Source organism: Gigantopelta aegis, chromosome 11, assembly GCF_016097555.1.
Source record: "Gigantopelta aegis isolate Gae_Host chromosome 11, Gae_host_genome, whole genome shotgun sequence".
Classification (NCBI taxonomy): Eukaryota; Metazoa; Mollusca; class Gastropoda; order Neomphalida; family Peltospiridae; genus Gigantopelta; species Gigantopelta aegis.
This window is the reverse complement of record NC_054709.1, coordinates 18,427,577-18,438,941: the sequence shown is the minus strand read 5'-3', so window position 1 is coordinate 18,438,941 and position 11,365 is coordinate 18,427,577. Positions and strand designations below refer to the sequence as shown.

At 35.6% G+C, this 11,365-nt stretch overlaps 1 protein-coding gene across 1 annotated transcript in view; it reads right to left on the bottom strand.

The window, feature by feature from the left end:
• LOC121385067 (poly(rC)-binding protein 2-like) overlaps positions 1–11,365 on the bottom strand; it is a 333,206-nt gene that overhangs the window by 19,975 nt on the left and 301,866 nt on the right. Inside the window, exons 10-12 of the mRNA XM_041515603.1 lie at positions 9,845–9,973; positions 5,431–5,622; positions 3,136–3,158 (exon numbers count right to left, since the gene is read on the bottom strand). Coding sequence (XP_041371537.1) covers positions 3,136–3,158; positions 5,431–5,622; positions 9,845–9,973 — 344 coding nt within the window. The remainder of the gene's footprint in view (positions 1–3,135; positions 3,159–5,430; positions 5,623–9,844; positions 9,974–11,365) is intronic.

Here is an 11,365-nt window from a genome sequence, read left to right as displayed (position 1 = left end):
GGCCCTGGGCTTCTTTAAGTTTACCATTTTTTTAAAAGTTGTTTTGTTTTAATAACCCATTAAACACATTTTTTTATTAATCAATCGGCCTTTTTGGATGTCAACATTTGGTAATTCGCAGACAAGGCCTAATTTACAAAGCCAATTTTTTTCACTTACTCACGTTTAACTACATTCATTTAGTGTGTTTAAACACCTGTGTTTTAAGAAAAACAGGCTTCATACATTTGGCCCATAGTCTTCAGAAGAAACACACTACATTGTTCCATTAGTAACAAGGGAACTTTTATATGTACCTTTCCCCACAAACATGACATCACATACCACAGCCTTTGATATACCAGTCATGGGGCACTAGTTGGGATGGGGAAAAAACAATCAGAGGATGTGTCCACTGACATGGTTCGATCCTAAGACATGAGGCACCTGAGCCAAACACTATACCAACTCAGCTAGATGTAGATCCTGTCCTGTACTAAAGTCCGTCCCACAGCCAATGCTTTTTTTCATACTATGGAATTTACTACAAGTTATTTGTTTCTGAGTCGATTGATTTGTAAATTGCACACAAAAATAGTGGGTTTTTTTGTTATTTTCAAAACATGTTTAGTTTTCATTTTACGCCAAACCAAACTGAAGTTATTTACAAAAAACATATAGAATGATGGGACGGACTATAGGTTACCATTCCTCCAGCATACCAGTACACAAGTAGGTTAATCTAGAAAATGTACACCGTCTGCCAAATGGCTGGTTCAAGAGCTTGACTGGTCACTCTACTGCCAATATACCATAAACCAGTAAGGTCATACACTACATAGCTTTACCAGAGTAATGCTGCATCACCTGGTAACCGTTACTTAACCAAGTCATGAGACTACCACTACAAGAATAAACCCTTTACGGGCAAAAATAAAACACTGCAGACTACAATGTAGCTTTGTCTAGTCATTTCTTAAGGAATAAACAAAGGAAAATGTGTGTGTTTTGGGGAACCCAACCCTACCTAGAAAAAAGGTCTCAAACTTTTTTTCTTCTTTTTTTTTCAATGTATAATTTTAAAGATTTTTCATTGATAAGGAGGTTAGAAAAGTACATACGTGTACATAACATTTTATATGGGGCCCATAGGAATTTGTTTTTGGCACATTCCTAGAAAATCTATTTTTAAAAGCTTTTTTCAGGCAAGGTTGGCTATCATTATTAGAAAGATTTTGCCAACAGCCTTTTTAATGATTAAAATTACATATTAAATACATTTTCTTATTTAGAATACCAGCGGCCATATGTTTAATTTTTTCTGATCATCCAAATGTGTGTCGTTGCTTGATCAAACATCATTTTATTTTCTAATATTGTATATATATTTTTCATATGTACAACATTAATGGGAGATAAAAATCCAGGCTGGGGAACAAAAAATGTACTATAAAGTTTAGGAAAGAAAGAAAGAAATGTTTTATTTAACAACGCACTCAACACATTGTATTTACGGTTATATGGCATCAGACATATGGTTAAGGATCACACAGATACTGAGAGAGGAAACCTGCTGTCGCCACTTCATGGGCTACTCTTTTCGATTAGCAGCAAGGGATCTTTTATATGCACCATCCCACAGACAGGGAAGTACATACCACAGCCTTTGATATACCAGTCGTGGTGCACTGGCTGGAATGAGAAATAGCCCAATGGGCCCACGGACAGGGATCGATCCCACACTGACCGCACATCGAGCGAGCGCTGTACCACTGGGCCCCACCCCATAAAATTTAGGATGACCAGAAACACTGACTATACCCACACTAATATTCTGATCAAGAAACTTTATTTCAGTCAGTAAAGTGTTTAAATATTTTTCATGGACCATCTGTTAGTACCACACTTTAAGTTCACACAAACCACTAATCCATTATGAAAATCACCTCACCAAGTATTGAAATTAAGAAGAAATTTGGTTTGTTTAATGACACCACTAGAGCACATTGATTTATTAATCATCGGCCATTGGATGTCAAACATTTGGTAATTTTAACCTGTAGTCTTAGAGATGAAACCTGCTACATTTTTTCATTAATACCAAGGGATCTTTTATATGCACCATTCCACAGAGAGGATAGCACATACCACAGCCTTTGATACACCAGGGATGGGAATTAGTGAACTGTAAAATAACAGGAAATTTATAGTGGTCTCGGAAATTCTTGAAATCCTAGGTTAAAATCTGTGCCATCTGACACATTTTGGAGGAAAGGATGATTAAAATACAAGGAAACGCAATGTTCCACGAGAGGAAAACAGCTGATCCGAGGAGAATTCCCACCCCTGTACACCAGTCATGGTGCACTGGCTGGAACTAGAAATAGCCCAATGCACACACTGATGGGGGATCGATCCCAGACCGACCGCGTATCAAACAAACACTTTATCATTGGGCTATGTCCCGCACTCTAAAATTAAGAAACTGTTCTTTAATGATTTGCAATAATTTGACATGTGGTTACTTAGGTAAACATGTGAACTGTTCTGGTTACCTACAATAATTTGACAATTGGTTACTTAGGTAAACATGTGAACTGTTCTGGTTACCTACAATAATTTGACAATTGGTTACTTAGGTAAACATGTGAACTGTTCTGGTTACCTACAATTTTGAAATATTGTTGTCTGTAACTGTAAGTTATCCTTGAAATATTACTGATACATAAACATTAATGTTTATGAATTAGAGAAATATTGTCTGTTAGTGGTCTCAAACTGGATATATTTACAAAAACAAAATGCTAATTTTTTGCTGCCATCAGAGATTATGGTATATGTAGAAAATACATGCAACAGAATAACAAGCCAATTAAATCAAAGCACAAGAAACATATGTGTATGCAAAACTCAAACTAAACTATGTTTGTAAACCATTAAAAAGATTTAAGATTTTATAGCAGAGAACTTCAAAACCTTACATACGTGTACATATATCTATATGTATTCTTGGTTTTTTTAAAATCCATTTAAGTTCCAATTATTACATCGAACTAAATTTATGTGAAAGTGAATGAACAAAAGCAATTAAAAAACTAGATTTTATAAAAATCCCCAAAATAATTGAAAACGGAGCACATTAGTAAACAAGGATACCTAGCAAATGAAAAGGGAGATAACTGAAAATCAGATAAGGGACATAACTGATCATTAATGGAGTATAAATAATACCATTAGGAAAGGGAGGCAACTGAATAATATCAGTGAAAGAGATAATTAATCAGAAAAATATAAAATATTAATTTAACAGTATTCTTCATTAATCCTGGGGAGTTTTACTTTTGTTATAATTTATTCATACTCAATAAAAAGAACAAAATTAAAGCAGAAATGAACTTTAAAAAGCTCAGCTCTCTACCATACTCAAACAAAGAAAATCCAATCTTATTTCTTAAAATAATTTTATGCAAAAAAGAGAAGAGAGCTAAAATCAGAAAAAAAGCCGAAAACCCACTCTTGACAAGAGGTCCCATTACATACGTGTAAATCAAGTTCCACAAACAGAGGTAAGTCCAAGGTGTGTGTGTGGGGGGGGGGGGGGGGGGGGGGGGGCCCCTGCACCCTCACCATAAAATAATTTTGGATACAATGTTTTTTTTGTTTTTTTTGGGGGGAGCCCTTTTCAAATAAATTTGTATTGGTTTGCCCATTTTACAAATTGATCCATATGCCTTTTTTCCCCAAACTAAGCCCCCCACCCCACCCCACCCCATCCCTGCAATATTTTCTGGATCTGCACCTGATGTGGTTATTTTGAAGCATATTTTTGGGCCTAACTATTCTGGCTGATCGTACAGGTGTTTTTATACTAAAGGATACACACAGCAGAAAAATGATATATTGACTATGGTGCTAACTAAAATACAAATGAAAATCTAACAGCTATGACTAATGGGATTTACGTGTTACCTGTGGGCGACAGTTTCCTCTCGACAAGGGAGGGCACTTGAATCAAACAAAACTTGTAATGTCAGTTACTATTGGCTAAAGTGTGTAACATTAGCTATTACTGACTAAAACTTGTAATGTTAGTTACTATTGGCTAAAACTTGTAATGTCAGTTTTTATTGGTTAAAACATGTAACATTAGCTATTATTGGCTAAAACTTGCAATGTTAGTTACTATTGGTTAAAACTTGTAATGTTGGTTTTTATTGTTTAAAGTTAAGTGTGTAACATTAGCTACTATTGGCTAAAACTTGCAATGTAAGTTACTATTGGCTAAAACTTGTAATGTCGGTTTTTATTGGCTAAAACGTGTGATATGTCATGCAGCTATTAGATTTGCAACATCGGCCCCAATTTCAGCCTGCAAACGCTTCGCTAACATTTGTGAACTATTTGATTGGTTCCCGATGTGCCCATTTGGCTTACTGTGAAGCACATAAACCAGTCTAGTAGATGTTTTTCTGCTCAGTTTGAATAAACTCGGCCCAAGTATTGTTGTTAAAACGGTTTAAGATAACTTGTCATTGGTTAAACTTGTAATGTCAGTTATTATGAGTTAGCACATTATTATCAGCTACATGTCTTAGTGGTTAAACTTGTAATGTCAGTTATTATTGGTTCAAACCTGTAATGCCAGTTAATACTGGTTAAACCTTTAATGTCAGCTATTTATGGATAAAAAAAATTATTGTCATTTTATAAATTTATAAATTCCATGTTAAATTATGATAAATTATTTTTAAAAAACCCCAAAAACCCCAAACAACAACAAACAAACCCACCTGCTAAACCATACTTTAAACATTAATTATTGTTAAAACAATATACTAATCCTATAGCTATATTAATTAATATTAAATTATTATAAATAAAAAAAAACCTGCTAATCCACAATTTAAAACATTAATTAATGTGTTAAAAACTATACTAACCCTAGCTATATTAATTCCACATTAAATTATTAATAAAAAATAAAAAAACACACCTGCTAAACCACAATTTAAATATTAATTAATGTGTTAAAAACAATATTATAATGCTAGCTACAAAATATATATTACACACATGTAATTCCACATTAAATTATTATAAATTTAAAAAACACACACACACAACAGCTAACCCACAATTTAAACATCAATTAGTGTGTTAAAAACAATATAATAGTACTGGCTATATTAATTCCACAGTAAATTATTATAAATTAATAAAACACACATACACACACACGCGCGCGTGCACACGCACACACACACACACATATACACACACGTTAAACGGTAAACCACGATTTAAACATTAATTAGTATGTTAAAAATCCTAGCTATACAAATCCCACATTAAATTTTTAAAAAAAACCAACTCCAGCTGCTAAACCACAATTTAAATATTAATTAGTGTGTTAAAAAACCAGAAGCATCAATTAGCTTAACACTGAAAAACCACAAATGAAGGCCAACACGAATATACTAGTATGGTATAAGGGATACGAAATGTATTAAAAATACTCACTTCCGGACTTGGAACTGGTGCTGCCATCTGGTTCTGAACCGTGTACGCCTGACCCCCAGCGAATATGACGGGCGAGACTACGGGTTTTGGACGGTAAGGAATATTGGCACCCTTGGGTGGGGACTGTGGAGGAAAGGAAGAGAGAAACTGGTTAAGACAGAGGTTTATACAAGGGCAGACAAGACAGAAAGCTAGACCCACTCTCATTGGACGAGAGTGTAAGCTAGGCTCACTCTCATTGGTCGAGAGTGTAAGCTATGGCTCACTCTCATTGGTCGAGAGTGTATGCTAGGCTCACTCTCATTGGTCAAGAGTGTAAGCTACGGCCACTTTCATAGGTCAGAGCAGAAGCTACACATTTGGATCTGCCATTTTGTGGATTCTGTAAGGAACAGAAATAATAAAGTCTTTATAAGAAGCTGAAATACACTGTATACAGGTAGCTCTGTATGAAGCAGTAATACACTAAATTTCAACAGAAAGCTGAAAAAGAACAATAAAGATTGAGCTGAAAATTAATATTTTTAACACATTCACAAGACAAAATGGAGTCTGATGTATAACTTAGTAGTAGAGGAAATGGTTTATTTAATGACATACTCAACACATTTTATTTACGGTTATATGGCGTCAGACATATGGTTAATGACCACACAGATATTGAGAGAGGAAACCCACTGTTGCCACTTCATGGGCTACTCTTTTCAATTAGCAGCAAAGGATTTTTTATATGCATCATCCCATAGACAGAATAGCACATACCACGGTCGTTGATGTACCAATCGTGGTGCACTGGCTGGAGCAAAAAATAGTGCAATGGGTCTACTGATGGGGATCGATCCCAAACTGACTGCGTACCAAGCGAGCACTTTACCACTGGGCTACACCTCACCCCTAGCAGTAGAGATGCTGCAGACTGTATGCTTAATCATTGCTAACACCACTCCAAACACTGTTTTACCATTAATAGTATGATGTCAAAGGTCGTGTTATCTTTTATCCCATCTATTAGTCAAATTTATAAAAAAATATTTACTGACATAAAGTTAGGGACTTCAATTTTTTATTTTATTTTTAATGATTATACCCTGAAGTTTATATCATTTTACAACTTGTAACTAAATTTAGAAGTTACTACAGTGAAACCTCTCAAAACCGGACCCTCTGTAAACCGGAGTTCATTCAAAACCAGACATTTTTCATGGTCCCTTTTCAAATATTTATGCAAAAGAGAACCTCTCTAAACCAGATATCTCTTAAAACCAGACTTTTTACTTGGTCCTGGGAGTGTCTGGTTTAGAAGAAGGAAGGAACTGTTTTATTTAACAATGCACTCAACACATTTTATTTACGGTTATATGGCATTGGACATATGGTTAAGGACCACACAGATATTGAGAGAGGAAACCTGCTGTTGCCACTTCATAGGCTACTCTTTTCGATTACAAGCAAGGGATCTTTTATATGCACCATCCCACAGACAGGATAGTACATACCACAGCCTCTGTTACACCAGGGATTTAAAACATTTACTAGCCACAATTAAAAATTCACTAGCCCTACTTAAACTGACTTTAAGTTAATATAATTTTACTAAATAATAGTAATAATCAGATATGTTACCTAAAGAGGGAGATAGAGCTTAAAAACACTAACATTGGGGGCTTGGAATGGAGGCAGGATATTCTTATTTACAAAACTGACTTAACTGCAACATTTTACCAAAACAAATTCACTAGTCATCGGACATGGCAATAGTAGTTATTTACTAGCACAACATTGAATATTACTAGCCATGGGAGTGGGGCTACCATAATCTAGAAGCTCCGTCTGGCATGGCAATAGTAGTTATTTACTAGCCCAACATTGAATATCATTAGCCATGGGAGTGGGGCTACCATAATCTAGAAGCTCTGTCTGGCATGGCAATAGTAGTTATTTACTAGCCCAACATTGAATATCATTAGCCATGGGAGTGGGGCTACCATAATCTAGAAGCTCTGTCTGACATGGCCATAGTAGTTATTTACTAGCCCAACATTGAATATCACTAGCCATGGGAGTGGAGCTACCATAATCTAGAAGCACTGAACATACTTTCTTTACTCATAACATTGTTAACACATTTAAAATCAATTTTGCCATAGATTAAATACAATCTCACTCACACTTTCTGTACTCGTAACATTGTTTTCATATTTAAAATCAATTTTGCCTTAGATTAAATATAATCTCACTCACACTTTCTAAACTCGTAACATTGTTATCATATTTAAAATCAATTTTGCCTTAGATGAAATACAATCTCACTCACACTTTCTAAACTCGTAACATTGTACCAATTTTGCCTGAGGAATATGCAATCCAATCAAGAATCGAGCTTTTAATGAACGCCACCTACAATGTGTGTGGTACAAATTAGATAACTTATTTACACTGTAACTTACTTATCTCACAATTATGTAGAGAAACATTTTCCATTACCACTCGATTTAAACACTTCATACTAGTCTACTGGAAAATAGTATCAGTTTCAACCAACCAACAGTGACATGGGGAACAGTGCATGGATTACCTGAGATAAATGAACAGAATAATTGTCCAAAGTATATTTAATTTGCAGAGATAATTATTTGTTTACTTGCGGAATTTGTTCAATTTTGGGTGTTGCACATGTACGTCTGTACTGCAGCATTAGTAGGTGCCACTAATGATAAATCCAAACTGTTTGGAACGTTCGGAGTTTCGTAACTGTTGTGTGACCCGTTGCCCAACCCGTATCTATTGCTAAACAGTTTAGCATGTGATGTACCTACATTACCGGTGATTTCTCGTCTGCCAGTGAATTTTCAGAGACTAATTATCCGGTGCAAAAAAATATAAAAAATCAACATGTCTGTACAAACATAACAGCATGCATACTCATCTTAAAGAGAGATGTACAGTCTTGTACTTTTTACACAGCCATGTATTTGTATAACAAGATATATTTCGGTAATGAGATCTATTTTCTTTTGTCATATGCATGTACCTGTTTGTTAAATATGGTTAGAATTTCAGAGCTTATGTTATAGCTGGTTGGGTGGCCACAAAATGATTGCAATACCAAATTTATTTGAAGTACATGCATGCACAAGCAACCGATATTACACTGGGTTATATATTTTTTAAATTTTTTTTATTACAAAAATACACATGAGCACTAGAGTACATTCATTTGTTAATCATCGGCTATTGGATGTCAAACATTTGTTAATTTTGACAAAGTTTTAGAGAGGAAACCTGCTACATTTTACCATTTGTAGCAAGGGATCTGTTATATGCACCATCCCACAGACAGGATATAGAGCGGCCTGTTATATCCCGGTACTGGTGCACTGGCTAGCCTAATGGGCCCACCAACGGGGATCGATCCTAGACAGGGCGAGACGTAGCCCAGTGGTAAAACGCTCACTTGATGTGCGGTCGATGTGGGATCGATCAAAGGCCGTGATATATGCTATCCTGTCTATGAGATGGTGCATATAAAAGATCTCTTGCTGCTAATCGAAAAGAGTAGCGTATGAAGTGGCGACAGGGGGTTTCCTCCCTAAATATCTGTGTGGTCCTTAACCATATGTCCAATGCCATATAACCGTAAATGAAATGTTAAATAAAACATTTCCTTCCTTCTTTCGATCCTAGACCAACTGTGCAGCAGGGGAGTGCTTTACCATTGAGCTACGACCCATCCTACACATGCACAAAACTAACAAAAGTGCTACAGATTTTAAAATTAAATATTGTATGTAATATTAGCTCTAACACCACATATTTTTATAAAACCTGACCTCCTTCTAACATGTCACAGATTTTAAATGAAATAACTGTTATTTGAACATAACATATCTACACATGTACCTACCTAACATCATGTTACATTTTTCAAATTAAATTTATAAAACATGACCTCCAAATGACACAGATTTAAAAGATAAATATAAATGTTATTTAAGCAATATATATTTATTACCTCCAAAATAATGCTACATGTTTTAAAAATGCTATTTTAACTTGACTTACATGTACCTCCAAAATCATACTACAGATTACAGAAATGCTCTTTAAACATGGCCTACCTCAAACATAATGCTACAACTAATGCTACATGTATTTAAACATAATCTACCTCGGACATAATGCTACAACTAATGCTATTTAAACATAACCTACCTTCAACATAATGCTACAACAAATGCTATTTAAACATAACCTACCTCCAACATAATGCTACAACAAATGCTATTTAAACATAACCTACCTCCAACATAATGCTACAACAAATGCTACTTGAAATGTAACCTACCTCCAGCATAATGCTACAGATCTGCCTCACACACTCTGTGATGGCCTCGGCGGTACCCGATATTGTGACGGCTCTCTCTGTGGAGTTGGGCAGCATTTCACTCGCCACCTGTATTGATGCACCTGTGGACTGCAGAGAGAGAGAAAAAATAATAATATAAGACTCCCATCATATATATATGTATTCAAAGTAAATTTTGTCTTGTTTAACAACACCACTGGAGCACACAGATTAATTAATCATCGGCTACTGGATATCAAACATTTGGTAATTCTGACACATTGTTATCATCAGAGGAAACCCGCTACATTTTTCCTGATGCAGCGAGGGATCCTTTATATGCACTTCCCCACAGACAGGAAAGCACATACCACAACCTTTGACCAGTTGTGGTGTGCTGGTTGGAACGAGAAAAAACCCAATCAGTTGAATTGATCCACCAAAGTGGTTCGATTCTGCCATGCAACACCTCAAGCGAGCACTCAACCGACTAGGCTAAATCCTGCCCCTATATGTATTCAGTTATTAATATTAAATCACCATGATATACATGTATGTGGTCATGAAAAATACACTAGAGGTCGTAAAAATTTTGATCCTGGGACGAAGGCTTATGTGGATATACATGGCAAGCCATTGCAATGCATTATTGAAAATCTGCATAAACCATTTATAGGGTTATGCAAAAACAAATCCAGGTAACCTATTTTATTTTTGCGTATCCCATCATGACTATGTAAAATGATGTCCCAAATGTAATGCATGAATAAGATGTGGGTTCTGTAAAGCTGTAGACTTGTATGAGCGACAGGTAATATAAGCTATTGTTCTCTCAATGCTCAGAGGCCTCCATTGACAAGCTCATCAGTGCTTTAATTTAAAACAACAAGCATTCTGAGAGTTCTCCTAAACCAATACATATCCCCTTCTGGGGTCCAACTAATTTTCGTATCTCCTAAATTCAAGGGCCATAACTCTGTGAAAAATGGCTAATTCGACATGAAAGTCAAACTTGATTTGTAACAGTATATGATGAAGCTAATTTCAGCTCAAGATCTTGAGGCATTGCGAAAACAATGTCTGGAAAACTACATGTATATGTGGGACAGACAGACAGACAGACAGACAGACAGCAGGATGGAGATGAAACCTATAGTCCCCTCCAGTTTGAACCAGTAAGGAACCAATAATTGTAGGTATAACCTATTCTGAAAATATATACACACACACCAAGAAGCATTTTTTTTCAGTACTGTGTCGCATTTCACTATACAAGTTTCAAAGATTACTACACAATTATGAAATCAATTTTTAAACTGATATTAAAAGCTGCTAATCTTTCCTTTTGAACTTATTTTTCGTGCTTATATCCAATTAAGGTTCAAGCATGCTGTCTTGGACACGCAGCCCAGATAGCTGATAGTGGGTTAGTTGTTAGTTGGTTAGTGGTTAGTGAGAGACACCACCGAGGCCAGTGTTAGCTGTTAGTGAGAGAGAAGAGGCTGTAGTTGTCTTACACCT